Source organism: Oryza glaberrima, chromosome 9, assembly GCF_000147395.1.
Source record: "Oryza glaberrima chromosome 9, OglaRS2, whole genome shotgun sequence".
NCBI classification, from domain to species: domain Eukaryota; kingdom Viridiplantae; phylum Streptophyta; class Magnoliopsida; order Poales; family Poaceae; genus Oryza; species Oryza glaberrima.
Window position 1 is genome coordinate 6434678 of NC_068334.1, and position 24663 is coordinate 6459340.

Consider the following 24663-nt stretch of genomic DNA (forward strand, 5'->3'; position numbering starts at 1 on the left):
AAGACGAAAAATGTTTATATACTACTAAAATTTGATAGTATAATTTAAGTGTACAAATTACTTAATAAAAAATGTCTCCACTAAATAAAACATGCAATGATACCCTCACGGTTCCAATATATTCTTTTGTTGATCGTCCCTATCTTCTCTGTCTCCCTGACTCTTCTCATTGTCCTCCCTAATAGTCCCCAATTTATCCCATAATAAACTATCATAATATATATGCAATTAAAAAACACCTTACTTTTACTTCTGATGATATGTTTTCTAAAGAAAATAAGTCTACCTTCTTTTCAAATGATGAGGAAGAATATAAAAATATGATAGTACAATATAAAGCTAATAGGTTAGAAAATTATGAAACAATTAATGCCGATGAAAAAAATATATGGAGAAATCGTGGCAGATGTTCTCCGGTTAATATTTTGATTTTATAACTATCTCAAACTTAGCATACGACGCATGCCCACGCGAATGCGCGGGCTACCTTCCTAGTTACAATAAAAATTGTAATTTTTGTTCCTTCCTGTCACCCAACCTCTCTATATATTGGCATGTCTTCGAGGTCACGCCGCAATAAGTTCAATTTTACTCCCGACCTCCAAGTGGTCCTTAATTTGAAGACAGATATACGACTTGTGTGAGTGCGACTTTGTTGTTACAAATTATTGTGATGTGACTTAATGACTTATCAACTATAGCTATCAGTTGAACGGCCCTAGTTTAAACATAACTGAACGAGTATAAGAACGATGCGTTCCTGTTTTTTCAGTATTTTATGGTGAAGAATGTAGCCATCGATGATTGATGATATATACATATATATAACAAGTTTACTTTTGTCCCTTGTCCTAAAACAGGATAGTTGTAAACAAATCACTTGTTGGTTATCACACTTATAGTAATCTTGGATTAGCTAAAGACACCGTCAGTTGTATAAGAAAAGGGACTGTCTAATTCACAGAGAGGCAGCATAGAGAGCGCTAACTAGCTAGCTCAAAGATGAACGCAATACCAGCTGCGCCGGCCACCATGAATCCTAAGCTGCTCATGGCTGCTCGACATGGAGACATCGAGACCCTAAAACGCCTCCTCGCCGTGAACACAGCACAGCCACCGCCACAAGTCGTCCTCCAAGTCGACCGGCCTGCGGCGGCGGCGCCATCTGCAGCTGCGAACACGCTCCTGGAGGGAGTCACCAGCGAAGGGGACTCCGCGCTCCATGTCGTGGCGGCAGCGGCGGTGGCGGCGGCATGCGGAGACGACGACGACGACGTGTTCCTCGACTGCGCCGGGGTGATCCACGGCGCAGCCAGGCACCTCATACGTGCCCGCAACAGCAACGGCGACACGCCCCTCCATCGCGCCTCCAGGGCTGGGAGCGTTAACATGGTCCGCCGCCTCATCGCCATGGCAAAAGACGAGGCCGGCGACGACGACCACGACGACCACGACGACGGCGGCGAACGGCGGAGGCAGAGGGCGGCGGTGGAGCTCCTCCTGAGAGCGCAGAACAAGCGCGGTGAGACGGCCTTGCACGAGGCGATCCGCTCGAACAGCAGGGATCTCGTCGTCGACGAGCTCCTCTCCCACGATACGGAGCTTGCCCGTGTTCCAGGAGAAGAAGGAGGCACCTCGCCGCTGTACCTGGCCATCTCACTGCGACGGTTTGAGGTTGCGAAGAAGCTGCACGAGAGGGACGAACAGCTGTCCTACTCTGGACCTCAAGGCCGAAACGCTTTGCATGTCGCGGTGCTCATTGGCAAAGGTGAGTTTTAGCCGATCCGGATTATAAATTAGTTCCGTAATATCTCTGTCGTTGGTTAATGATTATACTCCTACTTTTCAAGGTTGGTGTTGCACATAAGCTAGCTTTTGTTCTAACTTAAAAAAATACCCGTGCGTTACAACGGGTGAAGAGTATTTTAATCTTATTATTGTTGTACAGTTTAGCTAAAGTGAAATTCACCGTGGGAATTCACTTGGATATTCTTTTTATAAAATCATAAGCCGCAATTAGGGGTCCGATCATCTCAAGTTAGCATGCAAGTTTGTTAAAGAGATTTCTTATATGACCTCTTCTATATTTCTAAAAACGAACAAAATTAAAAACCGACTCAAACACGAATCTATATTTCCAAAAGCGATTGAACTTAAAAACCGATTCAAACACGGATGGCGTACCAAAAGTACCGATAAAAACATCTTTAATTTTTATAATAGTAGAGATAAAGGTATTTCCGTCGTTTTATTAAATCGACACATATACCGACTCATGTCAGTCCTAACATGATGTAGGCCCGCCAAAACACGAGATTTTCGAAACTTGGTAAAGACAAATGTAATCATATAAATTAGCACACACTCATACCTATATATGCATACACACACCTGACATTTAAAGACTGAACTAATATATCTTGATATTTATGACATCACGATATGTGTCTAGGACTTAAATTTGGGTGAACATGTGTCACCACAAATTAAGGACCTTACCAGATGAGCATACATGTTTCACACCAAACTAGTCTATTATAAGTCGCATATTTGCGTGACTATGACCTCCCTCTTGATTAGAATTGTTAGTTTTTATGTTGTTTAGACCTGTTTATGCATTTTCTAAGTAATTAGCTTAAATTTTGTAATTATCCACTAATAATATACTTTGTGAGAAGTGTCACTATCACATTAACAAATTTATCATGATTTGTACTTGAGAAAATTATTATAGTTTCCAATATTTTACCAAACATATTGCGTGATCATTGCTTCCCTCTTGGTTGAATTTTGAAACATGTTATTTGTAATATTATTGTAAATAGACTTGTAATCTGAAATGTGAAACCTATCTTTTAGCTGCACAAGACAATGATTGCATCGGCTAGGGTTAGGGTTTATATTCACCTTCACCATCATTGTTTTATTCTTTATTTGCGCGACCATATCCACCCTCTTCGCTGCTGCATGAGCTTTGAGCTAAACAAAACAGTGAGTGTGCAATGGTTAAGGTTAGAGTTTCTATTCATCTTCTTCTCCACTGTTTCCCCTTTCTATTTATGTGACTATATATAACGGTCTTCTTTAATGCTGATTTAGTGATAGTCTTACCGTCCTCTCCAATACTCCATCATGCATCCCTTAACCTACTCTTATACTTCCTCCTTGTCAGAATAAGTTTGTTTTTAGTAATCATTGAATTGATGTTTGTGAAAGTACATGATAAATGTATGGAAAGTAGATAAATAGAGTAAAAATTGCATTAAGCTTTGATAAAGTGGAGATATTATAGTCTTTTGATTTGTATTGGTATGTGTGCGATGGGTAAAAACTAAACTTATTTTGAGATAAAAGAAGTAATATTTTAATATCATTGAGAATTTTGATTTGAAAAGTTTGTTTTTAAATAGTTACGTATGCACCATTAGGGCATGTACAAAGGTAGAGTCTGATATGTTCTCTCAATTAATACATATCACTTGTAGACTATATTCCTACAATAGTTGAGACAACAAAAACTCTTAACCATTAATGCACCAAAATATTTTTTTACTACCCTTCTTTCCTTTTGTCCATCCCCATGCAACAAAATTTCCATTAATAAATGTTAAGAGTCGACTCTGAGCCATTGTCATGCGTAGCAACTATGTTTCCTTTTCTTTCCTCTCTCTCTTCCACGTCATCAATTTTACTTGTATGGCAACGAAGAGAATTGTACATGCCCTTATATTGTCCAGCAAGAGAATTTGACCCGTCTTTATGTATCCTGTCCCCATTCTCTTTTCTTGCTTTGCTTGCTGCGCATCTAGCTATTAGCAGGCTGGGAGGAACAGGCTGTGGCTGAGCATCTAGGACATTGCTGCCTCCATCTCCATCCCTCTCGTGTTCTGTAGTAGCAGGCACAGCTCGAGTTTTGCAGCGGTGGATCTATGCTGGGGAAGAAGAATGGAGCTGGCCGGCTCCAGGCTGCGCCTAGACCCATCCTTGAGCTCCTTGGTCACCTGGATTGGATTTGTGCGAGGAAGATGGAGAAGACACAGACCTTAAGTGCCTAGTGGCAGTGATGGTGATGACAACGGCAGCACGTACGACACGACGATAGGAGCGATCGAGGAGAGGCAGCAAACCCTGATGATCCCGAGCTTCTTTGCCAAATCACAAGCATCGAAGCTCAATTTGGCGGCCCAAATCCTTTTTAGTCCCGGTTTTTAATGAAACCGTGACTATTGTAGATTTGGGTCGACTGACAAAGATAGTTTCTCCAGTAGTGCTGTGACAGTTCTCGAGAGAGCCTAGCGGCGGCAAGGCAGCAAGTCGTTGTCACCTCCTCATCTCACCATCTCTTCTTTTCTTGCCGCCTTATGTGAGCATCAGTGCATCATGTGAGACCTTCTGTGCGAGTCTGACTATGACTGCACGGTGGTTCTGGAGCCTTCCGGTCGAAGCATATAGCTCCTGAAGTGTCACAAACTCACCATCAGGAATTTTCCTTTACTCTATCGAACGGCTTTCTTTCTCGCGTTTCATATCGGATGGCTATTATTTTTCTGCTTACGTGGCCCAGTGACAGCGTGTTTTGGTATTAACCTTTCAATTAGAGTGATTAGGGACCTTACCGGATGAGCTATGCTCAGTTCACTCCTTATTCAAATTTTGTATCAATGCATTCTCCTAGACACACCATAGTATTAGGATTGTTGTTTGGCTCATGTGCATTCAGAATACACATTTTTTCATATGAAATTTTTTGGGATAAAAGTTCTTTGGTGAAAGTTGTTTTTGGACAAAAATTTTTTTTTTGATATAAGTTCTTCGGATGAATGTTTCTAGATGGAATTTTTTTTATAAAAAAATGTGCTTTAGAAACGTATTTGTGCTAAATAACAACATCACTAATTCACCATTGTACTCGTGGTGGAGCTGGTACCAAGGCATCGTGTCGGCTGCGAGGCTGCTCAAGCTCATTGGTGCACTGCGGGTGGAGAGGAAGAGAACGATCCCCTCTAAACAGTTCAACACAGCGCGAGGGGCATTTTCGTTCATTCACAATGCAAGACAGGAAAAAAAAAACACCTAAAGAGGAGAAAAATGCATTATAGAGTGTTGCGTAAATTTCAAAAGTAGCATTTTACCAAATCTCACCTACCGGATGTCATTCTGGTAAAACCTTTTTCCTACGGCCAACATTACACTTTCTGCCATCTATGGCAAGAGTATGGTGGTGTTTTGTACTGTAGATGATGAAGATTAAAACGAGATAGTATTAACGTAAGATTAATTAAGTTTTAATTATTACAAACTTGAAAAATAGATTTATATGATATATTACAACAACTTTCATATATAAAGTTTTCACACGAAACATACTGTTTAATTAGCGGTTTGAAAAGCATGGCACGAATATCCAAATTTTCATCTAACTTTTGTTGGAGAAAAAAAAAACGAGGCCTATGTCTGTTTGGACAATCTTGCATCCTATGACCTCAGTTCTTGTATCGAAAACACTGGACATCTTTGCCTACTGCATTTTCCTCCTTAATTCCCAGGCTTACTACTTTTTATTGATGTAAAACAGTTGAAGAGGCTCCTACTACATTAATATTAATGAAAGGATAAAATACAAAATGGAAAAGGGGGGAATGCACAGGAATATGTAGAGGGGAGGAGCAGCAGAGAAAAAAGGAAAATAAAAATTGGATTAAAAAAGTAAGCTAATCCATAATTGCTAGAGTGGTTTATCAGATATCTTTGCTCTATGCATATGAAGATCAAAATCCCCCTTGAAGCCATTTTTCCAGGATAGAAAGGAAACTGGAGCAATGTTGAACATAAGATTATTTCTTCTCGTCCAAATATTGCGCATGCAAGTCCTATAACCTCAACGAGAAAAGGTTGCGCGAAGTCTCGACACCGTAAGAATCATGTGCATAAATTCAAGGTTGAAATCCCAGTGGATTCCCAAAAATTGCCAGCACTGCTGGGCAAACAAGCAGGTGAAAAACAGATGAAGGGCATCTTCTGGACTTGCTTGGTTGCACATTACACAGTTTGTTCCACTCTGGAGTTTTACTTGTCTTCGTTGCAACATTTATCTCGTATTTAGTCTATTCATCAAAAGCAGTTAGGAAGACTACTGTGCATTTACTCTTCCAGATCATTTTGATAGCAAGTGATCGCTGTAGATGTGAGAAAAACAGGGAATACATTTGATTGGATTGAAAGAGATGAGATCCCCACTTATAGGGCCTGTTTGGCACAGCTCCAACTCCAACTCCACCTCTCCTAGAGCTGGAGCTCAGCCAAACAGTTTCAGCTCCACCAAAACTGGGAGTGGAGCTGGGTGGAGCTCTCTCACAAAATGACTTAGAGTTGTGGAGTTGGGTTTAGGCAGCTCCACAACTCCACTCCAGACCCAACTCCTGGAGCTAAATTGAGGTGTTGGAGCTGTACTAAACAGGCCCATAATTCCATATATCATTCCCATTGTTGTCATTTACAGAGTCAAGTGTGACCAGCAGAGCATGGAGCTATTGCAAAGCAGGGGGAGTTAGTGGCAAGGCAAAATTCTGGTTAAATTCCTGTTGTTGAAAAGCTTGCAAGGCGGTGTATTCATTGGATGCAAATGAAAAGAGAGATGATAGAGATTCCTGAAGGATGTCATCTCCCCAGCGATCTTTCCAAAAGAGAAAACTATCCCCTTTGTTGGGAAGGGTTTAGGAGATAGTTTTATATATTGTGTTCAATCTAAAGATGTCCTTCCACTAGAAGGATCCCATTTCTCGTACAACAGGGAGGGGGAGGGGTGTTCGCCACTATAATAATACTTGTTCCAAATCAGTCTCAACTAAGGAAAGGTCCTTCTTATTGTAAAATTTGTCATGATGCTTCATTAAAAGAGCAATATTTTGGTATTCCAAATTGATGATGCCTAAACATCCTTTGTTTTTGGGTTTGCATACCATGTCCCATGCTGCTAAGGACTGAGGTCTCACATTTAAGTTAGAAGATTTCCTTCATAAACTATGTCTCCTGCCTCTATCGATATGTTCAATAAACTTTTCGGGTAGCTTAAGTGAGCATATATAGTATGTTCGCATAGAGGAGAGTACAGAGTTAACCAAGGTTAACCTCTGACCATGGTTTAAGAACATTGTAATTAACGACAGGTAGTCTTCTTTCCACTTGATCAATAAGAAGGGCAAACTCAACAATTCTAGGTTTACTTGTTCCCACTGGGAGTCCCAAGTAAGTGAAAGGCATAGAATCAGTTTTACAGCCAAAAGTTCTAGCTAAAATTTCCTTATCTTCCTTAGGAACATTGATGTGTATCATGCAAGATTTGTGATAGTTTATTTTAAGACATGTTGATTGGGCAAAAGATCGTAAGATCCCTTTCAGACAGAAGATCTCCTTTTGGCTTGCCTGGTGGGGTTCACCACTATGATAATACTTGTTCCAGATCAGTCTCAACTAAGGAAAGGTCCTTCTTATTGTAAAATTTGTCACAATGCTTCATTAGAAGAGCAATATTTTGGTATTCCAAATTGATGATGCCTAAACTTCCTTTGTTTTTGGGTTTGCATACCATGTCCCATGCTGCTAAGGACTGAGGTCCCACATTTAAATTAGAAGATTACTTTCATAAACTATGTCTCCTGCCTCTATCGATATGTTCAATAACCTTTTCGGGTAGCTTAAGTGAGCACATATAGTATGTTGGCATAGAGGAGAGTACATAGCTAACCAAGCTTAACCTCTGACCATGGTTTAAGAACATTGTAATTAACGCAAGGTAGTTTTCTTTCCACTCGATCAATAAGAGGGGCAAACTCAGCAATTCTAGGTTTGGTTGTTCCCACCGGGAGTCCCAAGTAAGTGAAAGGCATAGAACCAGTTTTACAGCCAAATGTTCCTGCTAAAATTTCCTTATCTTCCTTAGGAACATTGATGGGTATCATGTAAGATTTGTGATAGTTTATTTTAAGACCTGTTGATTGGGCAAAAGATTGTAAGATCCCTTTCTGACAAAAGATTTCCTTTTGGATTGTCTTTTTCATCTACATATTGAATCACTGGAAATTTACCATCTGGTTTTGTTATCGGCATAGTGAAAATTCCTTTATGTGCCTTCTTGATCATTGATTGAAGGAGGTCAGCAGCTAGCACAAACATAAGTGGTGAGATAGGGTCCCCCTGCTTAACTGTCACGCCCGGAATTTCTATCCAAAATTCCAAACGCTTACATGTGTGTTAAACCCTCGTCCAGGAATCAACCGAGGCACACAATAACAAATTGATAATAGAGTACAAATAAATAACTATTTAATATTCGCAAATAATAAATTATTACAGAGGTAGATAGTTCCTCTCAAAGAATAACCTTCTACGCAGCGGAAAAAAAATAAAACTATGACAAACTACGGAACAGCTATGGCGACTCCACTCCACAGGCATCTTAACCAGAACAAGCTCAATCCTTCGGATCATCACCTTCGCTGAAATACTCCTCTTCTGATGATTGAATATTGCAAGAATGAGCATATGACATACTCAACAAGCCACACAGCAAATATGCAAGTGCACAGGATAACAAAGGATGGCATAATATAGCTCATTGGCATAACAGCATTTAACAAATATTTAAGAGAATAGTAAAACAGTTGTATAATTAATCAATATTAAATAAACACCATACAACACACCCGTGTTGCATAGGCCCAAACTCATTTGAACAACCAACCCCAGTTGAACAAATTAAACCTCCAAACTAGGAATATACCATTCCAAACCAGGAGTTACATTAACTAACATCGTTACCATTTAATGTGTAATATGAGACTAATCACGAAAAACATCGCTCAACTCACCCATAACCGCGGGTACGGCTATTCGAATAGATTAAACTCTGATCAGAGGTGTACCACTGTACCCACAAGACACAATCCCACAACATGTTACCATGCGCCTTAGTACCACCACGGTACCTCGGAAAAGAACTGTGACAATACCCCTCGCACAACACAACTCACCACAGTGCACCGTTCCTGGATCATAATCTCCCCCTCAAAACCAGAGGCAATGGACTCCCCAGCGACCCCCACGGACTTCTCGCCGCTTCACAGTCTGGCACACTATAATGAATCATGCTACACAAAAGATAAAGCCGTTGCCCACGCTGGCTTGTGGTTGGCACGATAAATGTTTCACAACAGTAGCTCGCGAACCGGTCCTTAATTGTCATGAGCACAACCATCAAAACCATATGCTCACAACCCACCTTAACCAGGTTTTAATTATCAATTAATTAACATCACACGATTAACCATCGTGAGCTACCATTTATTATAACCATCATTAATAATCACAGTATAGTATAATTTATATTTAACCCCTTTAGTTAGCTAATGTTTCTAGGCATGGCTAAGCAAACATACGTATAGCATTTAGCTGAACCAATCCAATATATAAGGTTCACGCTAATCAAATTATAACCCATAGGAAAATAAAGTCATCTTCGGCCAATAACTAACTGGGAAAGGTTCACCACCCGATGACATTCGAAAATAATGCATAGTTGAAATAAAATAATAGCTTTAAACGGGTTCAACATGCTCAAAGGGTTGTTTGGGATCTGTGTGACTTGCCTTGGGCTTCCGCAAACGCTTCGGAACCTTCCTCAACAGAAACGCTCTCCTCCGGAACGTCGGAAACTAAAGCAATTAAACAAAAATCAACAAAACAGTACAAAAACAAGCATTAACAGTACATGTGGATATTTTTAGCATGTGGATCTCAATTTTAGAAAAGTTTAGCAACTTGAACCACCTGAAACGGATCTACGATTATTTAGTTATGATTTTCCGAAGATTTAATCTATTAGAAAAAGGGAAAAGGAAAAGATGATGATGTCATGATGACATCATCAATGGTGGCCGGCTCGGTTTGCACCCTCGCCGGAGCTAGGGTGATCGGCTGCGAATTTGGAGGACATGTACACGTAGAGGACGACGAGACGAACGCAACGGTGCTCACCAACACGTCTAACGACGACCGATGACGGCCGGCGGCGAGCTTGTGCGGCGGCGGCGGTTCGGTCGACGGCGGCGACGGGTCTCCAGCGACCGGCGACAGCGGGGAGAGGGCGGCCGAGGTTCCTCACCTCCTTGCACACCTAACGGCGGCGAGGGGAAGCGGCGGCGACGACGGAAACGAAGGCGCGGCGCGGCTGAGCGTCGGCCGGCGACGGCGGCGGCTTTCTCGGCGTGGCGACGGCGCTACAGAGCACGAGAGAACTCGGGAGATGGGGCAAACAAAAGAGGAGGACTATGGGGTCCTATTTATAGCCTTGGATTGAAGAGATCGGACTCCTCCCGCAAGAAATCGATCCGGGAAATCAAAAACTCGGTTTTGGAGATAAACTCGAAACGAGTTCGATTCGGGCAAGATACTCAACCATTTGCTCCGATTCTTGAGGGGAAAGATAGAGGAGGATGTGGGGATAAAAACCCCCCTAACAATCGGACTCGGGATGGCCGGATTAGACGCGGATTTGAGGGAGAAAAGGGGCGGCTCGGGCGACTTGCTTGGCTCGGCCGGCCGGCTGCTAGAGGAGGAAGAAGGGCCTGACATGTGGGCCCCACATGTCAGTGCCTAGAGAGGAGGGGGCGGCGGCGACGGGCTGGGCCGGCTTTGCCGCGCGGGAGAGAGGGAGTGTTGGGCCAAAAACGGCCCAACAACTTAAGGAAGGGTTTTTTGAACTTTTTAATTAAAATATTTTGTGAAATATTGTTCCAATTATTAAAAATACTTCCCTTGCTCAAATAATTCCCAGAAAATTCTAGAAAATAGAGGAACAAGCAAAGTATTTAATAAAATTTCATCTAGCTCCTTTTTATGTTGAAAATTTTCCTAGATTATTAGAGTTTAGCTTGTAGGCTTTTAATTTAATTTCTAAAGAATGATTTAAACAACGTATTTTTAAATTAGGCGATTTTTAGGGCGTGACAAACCTACCCCCCTTAAACGGAATCTCGTCCTCGAGATTCAGAAGAACTGGCGAAGAGATGAGGATGAGCTGACTTCAATTCATCTTCTCGCTCCCAAGTGGCTTCTTCTTCTGAATGATTGCTCCACTGAACCTTGCAGAACCGTATAACGCGATTCCTGGTATTCCTCTCGCTTACTTCCAAGATTCTGACTGGCTTCTCAACATAAGTTAAATCTTCTCGAAGCTCTATACGATCAGAATCTGCTTCCTCCGTAGGTACACGTAAACATTTCTTCAACTGAGACACGTGGAACACGTCATGTATTCCCGCCATTGACGGAGGCAACTCTAACTGATAAGCTACCTCACCCCTTCGACTAGCAATCTTAAAAGGTCCCACGAAACGCGGTGCCAATTTCCCTTTGGTTTGGAAACGATGAACACTTCGTAACGGCGTAACCCGGAGGTATACATAATCTCCTTCTTCGAAAGCCAAATCTCTGCGACGATTGTCGGCATAGCTCTTCTGACGTGACTGAGCAACGCGCAACCTTTCTTGGATAATCCTCACTTTTTCTTCTGCCTCTCGCAATATGTCTGTCCCAAAAACTTGACGTTCATCGGTTTGATCCCAAAGGAGCGGCGTACGGCACTTTCGGCCATATAATGCTTCATACGGAGCCATTTGCAAACTAGCTTGATAACTGTTGTTATATGAGAATTCCGCGTACGGCAAATTCTTATCCCAACTTCCACCAAAATCTAGAACACAGGCTCTCAACATATCTTCTAAAATTTGGTTTACTCTTTCCGTCTGACCATCTGTTTGAGGGTGATAAGCGGTACTGAAATTCAAACGGGTACCCATTTCTACTTGTAATTTCTGCCAAAACTTCGAAGTAAACTGGCTACCTCTATCTGACACTATCTTCTTAGGAACGCCATGCAAACATACCACTCTGGCCATGTATAACTCTGCAAGCTTATTCCCCGTGTAGGTTGTTTTGACCGGTATGAAGTGAGCGACTTTTGTCAACCTATCAACCACTACCCAAATAGAATCATGTCCTGCCGACGTTCTGGGTAGACCGGTTATAAAATCCATTCCTATTTCTTCCCACTTCCACTCTGGAATCTTCAACGGTTGTAACAGACCGGCTGGCTTCTGATGTTCTGCCTTGACCCGCTGACATACATCACATAGAGCCACATATTCTGCTATCTCACGTCGCATACTGGCCCACCAGAATTGTTGCTTTAGGTCTTGGTACATCTTAGTGCTTCCAGGGTGAATGGAATACAAAGTTTCATGGGCTTCTTTCATGATAGTATCCTTCAACTCCTTATTATCTGGGACGCAAATTCTTTCTCCTAACCACACAGTTCCTTGCTCATCTTCTACATAACCGATGGCTTTTCCTCTTCTCATGTTCTTTTTTATTTCTTGGATATCAGGATCATTCACTTGAGCTTCTCTAACTTGATCAAACAGAGTAGGTTGAGCTTCTAAAGTAGTCACAAAACCTTTGCTGACTATATCCAAGTTTAACTTTTCAAATTCTTGGCATAACTCCCAAGGTAAATGTCGACCTTCTGACATATTACAGTAGCTTTTCCTGCTAAGAGCATCGGCTACAACATTTGCTTTCCCTGGGTGATAGTGGATTTCCATATCATAATCTTTAATCAACTCTAACCATCTTCGCTGACGCATGTTCAAATCAGGTTGAGTGAAAATGTACTTCAAACTTTTATGATCCGTATACATCTCTGTACGGTTACCGAAAAGATAATGACGCCAAATCTTCAATGCATGCACCACAGCTGCCAACTCTAGGTCATACGTTGGGTAGTTATTCTCATGAGGACGTAATTGCCTAGATGCATAGGCAACCACCTTTCCTTCTTGCATCAACACACAACCCAAACCGAGTCGGGATGCATCACAATACACTTGGAAACCTTTCCTCGAATCAGGCAAAATTAACACAGGCGCAGTCACTAACCTTTTCTTCAGTTCTTGGAAACTTTGTTCACAATCCTCTGTCCACTTGTACTTCACTTCCTTCTGAAGCAGACGAGTCATTGGTCTGGCGATCTTTGAAAAGTTCTCAATAAACCTACGGTAATACCCCGCAAGTCCAAGGAAACTACGAATTTCTGAAACCGTCTTGGGTTGCTTCCAACTTAACACTGACTCGACATTGCTTGGATCTACTGCCACTCCTCCAGATGAAATGACATGACCAAGAAACTTCACTTCGGACAACCAAAATTCACATTTACTGAACTTGGCATAAAGCTGATGCTCACGTAGTTTCTCTAAAGCTAGACGAAGATGCTCTTCATGTTCTTCCTTCGTCTTGGAGTAAATAAGAATGTCATCAATAAACACCACGACAAACTTATCCAGATATTCCATAAACACCTTGTTCATCAGATTCATGAAAAAGGCCGGGGCATTAGTGAGTCCAAATGACATAACGGTACATTCGAACAAACCATACCGAGTTGTGAAGGCGGTCTTTGGTATATCTTCCTCACGGATTCGAAGTTGATGATATCCAGAACGGAGATCTATCTTGGAGAAAACTGTAGCACCTTCCAGTTGATCAAATAGGTCATCAATTCTGGGTAGAGGATACTTATTCTTGATAGTAACCTCATTCAACGCTCGATAATCCACGCACATTCTCTGAGTATGATCTTTCTTCTCCACAAAGATGACTGGTGCTCCCCATGGCGAAGTACTGGGTCTGATGTATCCTTTCTGAAGCAAATCATCCACCTGTCTCTTCACCTCAGCTAACTCATTAGCTGCCATTCTGTATGGTCTCTTATGGATAGGGTTGGTTCCAGGTACCAAGTCTATCCGAAACTCTATGTCTCTCTTAGGTGGCATACCTGGCAAATCCTCGGGAAACACGTCTGGGTAGTCTTGTACTATGAGGATCTCTTGTAGAGCAACTTGGTTTAAGATCACACCATGATATTTAGGAGAGGCCACAAAGAAAGAAACGGTTTCCCCATTGCTACTGGTTAAAGTCACCTTACGGTTGGCACAATCTATAACTCCTCTGTGACGAGATAACCAGTCCATTCCTAAGATAACATCTAGATCTTTGGATTCTAGCAAGATAAGCGAGGATGGGAAAGGAACTTCTTCTATTTCTATAGTAGCGGAAGGACAATACTGTGTCCAAGATACTTGATTGCCTGGGGTATTAACTAGTAAAGGTCTCCCAAGACTAATAACTTCCATCCCATGATTGCTCGCAAAACTTTTAGACAAAAAGGAATGTGTAGCACCGGAATCAAAAAGCACAGATGCGGGTATAGAGTTAACAGGAAACGTACCCAAAACCACATCTGGTGCATTCTGAGCTTCTGCTGCTGCAACATGATTAACACGTGCCTTTGGTGCTAGAGCATTGGAGTTGTTCGGGGCTGGAGCGTTCTTCACGCGCCGAGGCTTAGGACACTTATCAGCATAATGTCCTGGATCACCACAATTGAAGCACACCCCTGGCTTGCTTCCCTGTTCCTTTCTGACGGGCTGGTTCTGAGCTGGAGTTGCTGCAGGACGAGCAACCATGTTGCGGTTGTCATTGCCACGATTACCAGTATTGTTGTTGTAGAACTGGCGTTGGGGGCGGACAACTGATGAAGATCCTCCTTGAGGGTACGATGGAGCTTGAGGTCCCGTAACGAGACGCGGCCTCTGGTTACTGCCCTGTTGTGCCTTGAATTGGGCAGCCCTGCGCTTCTTCTGCTCCATCCGGTTATACTTGTCTTCCTGATGAATCGCCTTGTCCACCAACTGCTGGAAATCCCGGAAATCCGTAGACATCAAGGCATAAGACAACTCATCATTCAGTCCCTCCAAGAACTTCTCCTGACGCTCTTCATCGGTGCGAACATCTTCCGGAGCATAACGAGCTAAACGGTTGAAATCATGGAGGTACTCGGTGACCGAACGAGATCCCTGGTTGAGTGCTCTAAATTCTCTCTTCTTTAGGGCTACAACACCCGTTGGTATGTGTGTCTTCTTGAAAGCGGCCGTGAATTCCTGCCAAGTAATAGGCTCTCCTTCAGCCTTGCCTTGGCGAAAATGATCCCACCATTCAGCAGCAGGACCATGCAATTGATGCGAAGCAAAAGAAACTTTCTCCTGCTCAGTACACTGGATCAAATCCAACTTCTTCTCCACCGCATGCAGCCAATCTCCTGCTTCTACTGGATTGGTGGTGCTTGAAAAGGTAGGGGGTCTCACACGTAAGAAATCTGCCAGCTTGTTTTGGGGAGGTGGGGGTGGATTCTGGTTCTGATTGTTTGCCTGCTGATTCTGTGCCTGCTGCACTAACAGGTTGATCAGTTGTGTTTGTTGGGCCAGAATTTGAGCTAGCGTGGGATCTCCTCCATTGTTAGCAGCTCCACTTCCACTTCCACTTCCACTTCTACTTCCGGTGCGCGTGTTCACCATCTGACGATAAGCAGAGACAACAGGAAAGAACGACAGAGAGACACCCTTAGAACGGAGTTATTTAATTAATTTAAATTCTATATTGCTCTTAACTGTGTATGATTACATTTAAATTGCATTAACACTATCTCACCAACTATCTTACACTCTGACAAGCAAAAGAACTAGACTCATGCTGTTACATCCCACCAATGATGTAAGCAACAACTAAAACCCACACACTCACAAGCAAACTTAAACAAGCAATCTAACACAGCGAACTACGGCAACGATCTAACTAAGCGACTAATCTCGCCTTGCGTCGGAACGAAGCGATGGATCTTCTTCTTCTGGAGTAGCTGGCTCTCTTTCTTCAGGGTCTTCCTCTTCTTCCTCATCACTTACGATGTCGATGACAGGTTCAGCACGATCGGGCACAGCTTCACTCATCACGCGAATCTTCGAAGCTAACTGGAGACGAGGTGGCGGACAGGTTCTCTTTCTTGCAGTGAGGTGAAGCTTGGGTGTTGGCGGCGGCGTTTCTCCTTTAAGTTCAGCTAATTCCTTCTGTAGACGGTACACTTTGCTCTCCAACTTGCAAATCTTGCCTCGATTCCAGTTTTCCCTGTCATGAGCTGCTTTGTCTCGCTCCACACTTACTGCATCCATAGCACTAAGCATGTGCACCGCATGCATCAGAGTGGCACTCTCTTCACCATCAGGACTGGTATAGGTTCCATAGTCTTGACCATGAGGCTTGTGAGGATGATACTGGAAAGCTGATGAATCCAACTCTTCTTCAAAGCGTTGACGCAACTCTCCAATGGCCACCAAAGCTGCTTCTTGACAAGCATGGCTGTACGATCTTCCTCCAGCTTCGAACTTAATGGACGGAAGGTCTTCACGATCACTAGCCAACGTCACATGAACACGACACTTCTCCTCGTTGGGGTCATGGGAAATCCGGCGATACTCAGGAGCAACTTCATAGCCTACTTCAAAAGCCATCAACCTCAGCTCCCTGACGAATCCTAACACCTTGATCAAATTTCTCGGTGAATGGGGCGGCATCTAAAGAAACATAGAAGGGAGGAATTAATGCATATTTTTAAGTTAGCTGCACCATCTAGACTTAACTGATTTGACCAAAGAGGAAGAAAAATAAAAGAAAAGACACATACTAAGCTATTATATATATATATTTTTAACTTTTTGGACAGAGACAAATAATTTTTTTGACAAACAACTAAAATAAAACTAAAATACTTATGATCTATTATAAGCACGGTACAGCGTCACCATAAGAAGGATGAGTAGTACTAGTGCTATCATGATTGTATCGATACCATAATAGATGTACAGTGCCGACTAATCAATGAAGTTTACTAAGGTGGAATAAGAAACATTTTGAGAAGAACAATTTTTTTTTCTTTTAAAAGAAAAGAAAATGAATTAAATTAATTTTGTGCATAACCTTGCATGTGCTGCCAACTTAATTAATTTATAAGAGAATAGAGAAGAGCAGTTCTATTTTTTTCAAAATATTTTGAAGGCTACTTAAGGTTTACCATTTGGCTCATCCTAAGGTCAAGGTGGCTCTGATACCAACTTGTCACGCCCGGAATTTCTATCCAAAATTCCAAACGCTTACATGTGTGTTAAACCCTCGTCCAGGAATCAACCGAGGCACACAATAACAAATTGATAATAGAGTACAAATAAATAACTATTTAATATTCGCAAATAATAAATTATTACAGAGGTAGATAGTTCCTCTCAAAGAATAACCTTCTACGCAGCGGAAAAAAAATAAAACTATGACAAACTACGGAACAGCTATGGCGACTCCACTCCACAGGCATCTTAACCAGAACAAGCTCAATCCTTCGGATCATCACCTTCGCTGAAATACTCCTCTTCTGATGATTGAATATTGCAAGAATGAGCATATGACATACTCAACAAGCCACACAGCAAATATGCAAGTGCACAGGATAACAAAGGATGGCATAATATAGCTCATTGGCATAACAGCATTTAACAAATATTTAAGAGAATAGTAAAACAGTTGTATAATTAATCAATATTAAATAAACACCATACAACACACCCGTGTTGCATAGGCCCAAACTCATTTGAACAACCAACCCCAGTTGAACAAATTAAACCTCCAAACTAGGAATATACCATTCCAAACCAGGAGTTACATTAACTAACATCGTTACCATTTAATGTGTAATATGAGACTAATCACGAAAAACATCGCTCAACTCACCCATAACCGCGGGTACGGCTATTCGAATAGATTAAACTCTGATCAGAGGTGTACCACTGTACCCACAAGACACAATCCCACAACATGTTACCATGCGCCTTAGTACCACCACGGTACCTCGGAAAAGAACTGTGACAATACCCCTCGCACAACACAACTCACCACAGTGCACCGTTCCTGGATCATAATCTCCCCCTCAAAACCAGAGGCAATGGACTCCCCAGCGACCCCCACGGACTTCTCGCCGCTTCACAGTCTGGCACACTATAATGAATCATGCTACACAAAAGATAAAGCCGTTGCCCACGCTGGCTTGTGGTTGGCACGATAAATGTTTCACAACAGTAGCTCGCGAACCGGTCCTTAATTGTCATGAGCACAACCATCAAAACCATATGCTCACAACCCACCTTAACCAGGTTTTAATTATCAATTAATTAACATCACACGATTAACCATCGTGAGCTACCATTTATTATAACCATCATTAATAATCACAGTATAGTATAATTTATATTTAACCCCTTTAGTTAGCTAATGTTTCTAGGCATGGCTAAGCAAACATACGTATAGCATTTAGCTGAACCAATCCAATATATAAGGTTCACGCTAATCAAATTATAACCCATAGGAAAATAAAGTCATCTTCGGCCAATAACTAACTGGGAAAGGTTCACCACCCGATGACATTCGAAAAATAATGCATAGTTGAAATAAAATAATAGCTTTAAACGGGTTCAACATGCTCAAAGGGTTGTTTGGGATCTGTGTGACTTGCCTTGGGCTTCCGCAAACGCTTCGGAACCTTCCTCAACAGAAACGCTCTCCTCCGGAACGTCGGAAACTAAAGCAATTAAACAAAAATCAACAAAACAGTACAAAAACAAGCATTAACAGTACATGTGGATATTTTTAGCATGTGGATCTCAATTTTAGAAAAGTTTAGCAACTTGAACCACCTGAAACGGATCTACGATTATTTAGTTATGATTTTCCGAAGATTTAATCTATTAGAAAAAGGGAAAAGGAAAAGATGATGATGTCATGATGACATCATCAATGGTGGCCGGCTCGGTTTGCACCCTCGCCGGAGCTAGGGTGATCGGCTGCGAATTTGGAGGACATGTACACGTAGAGGACGACGAGACGAACGCAACGGTGCTCACCAACACGTCTAACGACGACCGATGACGGCCGGCGGCGAGCTTGTGCGGCGGCGGCGGTTCGGTCGACGGCGGCGACGGGTCTCCAGCGACCGGCGACAGCGGGGAGAGGGCGGCCGAGGTTCCTCACCTCCTTGCACACCTAACGGCGGCGAGGGGAAGCGGCGGCGACGACGGAAACGAAGGCGCGGCGCGGCTGAGCGTCGGCCGGCGACGGCGGCGGCTTTCTCGGCGTGGCGACGGCGCTACAGAGCACGAGAGAACTCGGGAGATGGGGCAAACAAAAGAGGAGGACTATGGGGTCCTATTTATAGCCTTGGATTGAAGAGATCGGACTCCTCCCGCAAGAAATCGATCCGGGAAATCAAAAACTCGGTTTTGGAGATAAACTCGAAACGAGTTCGATTCGGGCAAGATACTCAACCATTTGCTCCGATTCTTGAGGGGAAAGATAGAGGAGGATGTGGGGATAAAAACCCCCCTAACAATCGGACTCGGGATGGCCGGATTAGACGCGGATTTGAGGGAGAAAAGGGGCGGCTCGGGCGACTTGCTTGGCTCGGCCGGCCGGCTGCTAGAGGAGGAAGAAGGGCCTGACATGTGGGCCCCACATGTCAGTGCCTAGAGAGGAGGGGGCGGCGGCGACGGGCTGGGCCGGCTTTGCCGCGCGGGAGAGAGGGAGTGTTGGGCCAAAAACGGCCCAACAACTTAAGGAAGGGTTTTTTGAACTTTTTAATTAAAATATTTTGTGAAATATTGTTCCAATTATTAAAAATACTTCCCTTGCTCAAATAATTCCCAGAAAATTCTAGAAAATAGAGGAACAAGCAAAGTATTTAATAAAATTTCATCTAGCTCCTTTTTATGTTGAAAATTTTCCTAGATTATTAGAGTTTAGCTTGTAGGCTTTTAATTTAATTTCTAAAGAATGATTTAAACAACGTATTTTTAAATTAGGCGATTTTTAGGGCGTGACATTAACCCCCCTTTGGCATTGTCATTGTCGGAGTTCTCTTGACGACGATGATGACTAGCCATCGCCCTAAACTCTGGTACTATATGACATGGATCAACAGAATGGAGTGGGATAGCGGGTGGATTAGATAGAACTAGAATCTCTCAAAGATCACTCAACAATATCAACTAGCACCAAAGGTTACTCTATGGATTTCTCAACTAGGATAATTCAATAACAATCATATTTGGTTTCATTTGTGTACAAACAATTAAATATTTTCAACAAAATCTTATAGGATTATATATATGTTAATTGTTGAAAATTTGATGTTTTATTATACGTGAGAGCGAATATTTTGATCCATGGTTAACTGCAACATTAGATTGTTCTTTTTTTCCGTCCAATCGGGCGCCCCGATCGGAGCCCTAAACTCTCTACATGTTTTAGTTTGTCAAATTTTGGTTATCAACTGTTATAAAAAAATTCCAATTAAGTTTCAGGTTTATATATATTTAGGGCTGAATGAAAATTCCAAATTAATTTTAGGTCCAACAGAAATGATACTCGGATGGAATGGGGGCCTCGCCAAACAAGGGGACGAAAAGGGGAGGACTCCACTCCATTTCGCCGCATCCACCAATCGTTTATCGATGCGGGCTATGGTTAAGCTCCTACTGGAGCACGACAGATCCTGTGTGTATCAGCCTGACGAGGAGGGATCTTACCCGATTCATGTGGCTGCTGCATTGGGCGGTGTAGCCGGATTATTTGCCGTGAAGCTGATGATCGAATTCTGCCCTGATTCCGCGGGTTTGCGAGACGGCACGGGCAGGAGTTTCCTCCATGTGGCCGTCGACAACCTGTGTCCGTCAGTGGTCGCGTTGGCTCGTTTCTCACCTGGGTTACGATCCGCCGTCATGAACATGCAGGATGAAAATGGCAACACCGCGCTGCATCAGGCCGTCCATGTTTGCGACATAATGATCTTCTTCTTCCTACTGATTGACAGGCGGGTGCTGCTAGATGTGAAAAATAACATGGGGTATACTCCGGTTGATCTTGCACGTCTTAAGGACCATCTGAAAGGTCTGAATTATCCAGTGGTACGTACCTACTGTACTGTAGTATATGTGTCTACTCCTGTTTATTATAAGTCGTTTTGACTTTGGTTAAAGTCAAACCACTCCAAGTTTAATCAAGTTTGTATACAGATATAGTAATATTTACGATATCATGTTAGTTTCATTAAATCTATAATTGAATATGCATTCATAAGATATTTGTGTTGGGTTGAAAATGTCACTTCTTTTTTTCTATAAACATAGTCAAACTTGAAGCAATTTAATTCTGAAACGGAGAGAGTAGATAGTTACACCAATTAACAAAACAGATTGTACGTTGCTGCAGAATCCACAGTGTATGATGTCTTCGTCCCTGACCCATACGGCCGGCCATCATCCATCGGGTGACAACCCAACCGACAGCGTAAACGAAAAGCGAGTTGAGAAGGAGGAGAGGGGGGAGCTTTCCATGATATACAAAGACGCAGCTCAGAACCTGACCATCGGCGCGGTGCTCATCGTCACCGTGACCTTCGCCGCAACGTTCACGATGCCCGGAGGCTACGTATCCTCCTCCGACGACGACGGCGAACGCCGCGGAACGCCGACCTTGGCCGGCACCTACGCCTTCGACGCGTTCGTCGCCGCCAACACGCTCGCCTTCATGCTCTCCGGGATGGCCACCTTCAGCCTGATGTACGCCGGCTACACGCCGCTCGACTTCGCCTTCCGCGAGCGCTGCGTGAAGCTCTCCATGGGCCTCCTGCACAGCAGCGTCAGGTCCGTGGGCGCCGCCTTCCTGACGGCGACGTACGTGATGCTGGAACGGGTCGCCCCTAAGCTCGTCATCGCTGTCTGCGTCGCCGCTGCCGTTGGTCTGTTCTACATAAATTTCGAGGTTTGGATGCTTGGCTGGATGACGCTCGCGCTGCTGTCTAGAGGGGACATTTTGGCGGCGCTAATCGTCGGCCTGCAAACCGTCGCGGTGGCGTTCTGGTTTTCTTGGCCCTTTGCAGTGATCTTCGTTTTGCCACTGATTCTTAAGGGCCAATGATGCTAAAGGGGCCACACTGAACAAAAGCGTATTACCTCTATATCCCTAATAGAGTGCTCCAGATTCATAGATAAAATGACACTCTAGTATCTGCATGCTGACGGTGAAGAAAAAAAAATCAAATAGTATCTTTGTTGGAGTGATTAATCTGAATATTTGCTTTTCTTCTGATCCTTCACTTAATTCTGTAATAGTGCCCGGCCGGTATACATTGGCCTCCTAGAATAGAAAAAAATGCATTCACATCTGAATTTCTACTCTATCTATTATCTAATTATCTATTGGGTTGTCTATCTATCTATCTTCTATCTATTATATACTAAAAGTCCATTAAACTTCCTACAAAAACTCTCAAGCTGCCACGTGGCGCTCTAATAAATTAGAGAAAATCCTAGAAATTCTAAGAAAAAAAGTAAAACATCTATCCCTTCATTTTCACTTAAATTAGTGGGTCCAATATTATACACTGTTAGATGAAATTGATCTTAAAACAAACCAAATACTATGGATCCCACCTCTCCTCTTTATACGTGCATAGATAGGTCACGTACGTACATGGGTATGTAAGTACGTACGCCTCCCTCCCTTTTGTTTCCTTTTTTACTTCTTTTTTCCATTTATATACAATTGATAATTTTACAAACAAAGAGTATACCATCATATAACTCTTTATAAACACAAGTAACTAAATTAGCTCTATAATCTTTAAAAATAAAATTTACACCATATTATATGTTTACCGATTAAATAATGTAAGATAGTTTCCATTTAAACCGGTGTACTCATTACTTTGTACTATTATTTTTAAATAATACACTGTTTTAAAATAAAATTTACAAAATTATATTGTGTACCTATCAAATAAACAATTTAAAATCTATATTAACTAATATATACATGCACTTAAACAGATAGACCCATTATTTAAATCATTGGATCTATTTTTATAACTACTTTGGACTATTATTCTCAAATAATGCATTGTTTTAAAATAAAGTCTACACCATTATATTGTGTACCCATTAAATTAACAATTTAAAATATATATTAACTAATTTACATTTACAATAGAACAAGTACGACCCATTATTTAAATCATCGGATCTATTATTAATAACTAAAGCGTATAAAGTTCTCTTTTTGGCCCGCTGCATAATGCTCGTCTACACCTTTTCCTTTCGCATGTGTGACAAAGCGTCATGTCTGAGGCATCTCAGGCTACCGATTTTGTTAATAACATGAAAAGAAAATTAAATGTGTGATGCAGTGAGAGAAGAATTAAGCACCGTGGAAACACTTAGCTCTGTTTAAGCCGAAATCAATAGTTGATTACATAATAATTATAATGTATTGTGTTATGTTGTATTCAGATTTTGTATTATTTGTTCGTACAATTGAAAGAAATCATTATGTTATAAATGTGAGACAATATTAACGAATATTAATAGAACTTTTACTAGGATAAGAGTGTTATAAGGGAGTTTAAGGCCCTATTTTTTCCATGATTCCATCTTTTGGATTTTCGTTTGCACGCTCCACGCTTTCCAAGTTCCTAAATGGTGCTTTCCTTAACCATCTTTTTAACTTTTTAGAAGTTAATTCATTCATTTATAATCTCAAATAGCTATCACATAAATCAGATAATTCATCAATTTCAGTTGTCCTAAACCCTAAACCCTAAGTAGTACATAATTTTTTTCATGCGAGTCATGGTGATCAGTAAATTGGTGATCAACGCATAATCAAAGTCGTAAGATGAATCTGTAAGAGCTACTATAAACAATTGTAAATAGATATGTATATAAACATGGACGAAGCTAGAATGAATATTAACATATATCCCATACATATATATTACATGGTTAATATTCTAATTACATGTGGTAAGTCCATTAAAATTTCTTAAAATGCCCTCAAGTTGCCACGTGGTGCTCTAATAAATTAGAGAAAATATTAGAAATTCTAAGAAAAAAAATATTCTAATTACATGTGGTAAGTCCATTAAAATTTCTTAAAATGCCGTCAAGCTGCCACGTGGTGCTCTAATAAATTAGAGAAAATATTAGAAATTCTAAGAAAAAAACAAAGTATCTATTACTTGATTTTCACTTAAATCGATGGGTCCAATATTATAAACCATTAGATTAAATTGATATTAGAACAAACTAAATACTACAAGGTTCCACCTCTCCACCTTCGGTATGCACCTATGTACGTAGGTACCTATGCTTCCCCTCCCTTTTTTCCATTTTTCCCTTTCTTCTTTTTCTCCATGTATACGCTTCCCTCCCTTTCTTATTGTATTATGCACCTTCATGAGACGATTTAATCACAATAATTTTAAGTATCTTGCTCTCACTTTTTCATTTGTAGCCATACTACAAGCAATAGTTTATTATTTACTCGAGAAAAAGAACATGATTCAAAAGTCGTAAGTACTTAATCCATCTTCTACTAAAGTTTGTGAATAGATTTTTAAGATACCTTAAGAAAAATAGAACCCTTAAATTATTACAAAATAACAGTATCTGAACTTTAGTTTGCCCTTAATCTATCGGACAAAATATTTGAACAAACAATAAAAATCTTACCTTTCAATAATACAAGTGCCCGCGCATACGCGCGGGCCACCTTCCTACTTATATAATAAAAGTCCATTATATTATACTTCCTATAAATGCTCTCAAGCCACCACATGGGATT

General features: G+C 41.6%; 2 protein-coding genes across 2 annotated transcripts; both read left to right on the top strand.

Moving 5' to 3' along the window:
* The first annotated feature begins 1002 nt into the window (after positions 1 to 1002).
* LOC127784715 (uncharacterized) lies at positions 1003 to 6588 on the top strand. Its single transcript, XM_052312056.1, has 2 exons — positions 1003 to 1768; positions 6500 to 6588. Exons 1-2 carry the CDS (start codon positions 1003 to 1005, stop codon positions 6586 to 6588), a joined length of 855 nt encoding a protein of 284 aa, XP_052168016.1.
* A 13907-nt stretch (positions 6589 to 20495) lies between these two features.
* Positions 20496 to 21960, top strand: LOC127784716 (protein ACCELERATED CELL DEATH 6-like). The gene is made up of 2 exons (XM_052312057.1): positions 20496 to 20948; positions 21253 to 21960. Exons 1-2 carry the CDS (start codon positions 20496 to 20498, stop codon positions 21958 to 21960), a joined length of 1161 nt encoding a protein of 386 aa, XP_052168017.1.
* The last annotated feature ends 2703 nt before the right edge of the window (positions 21961 to 24663 follow it).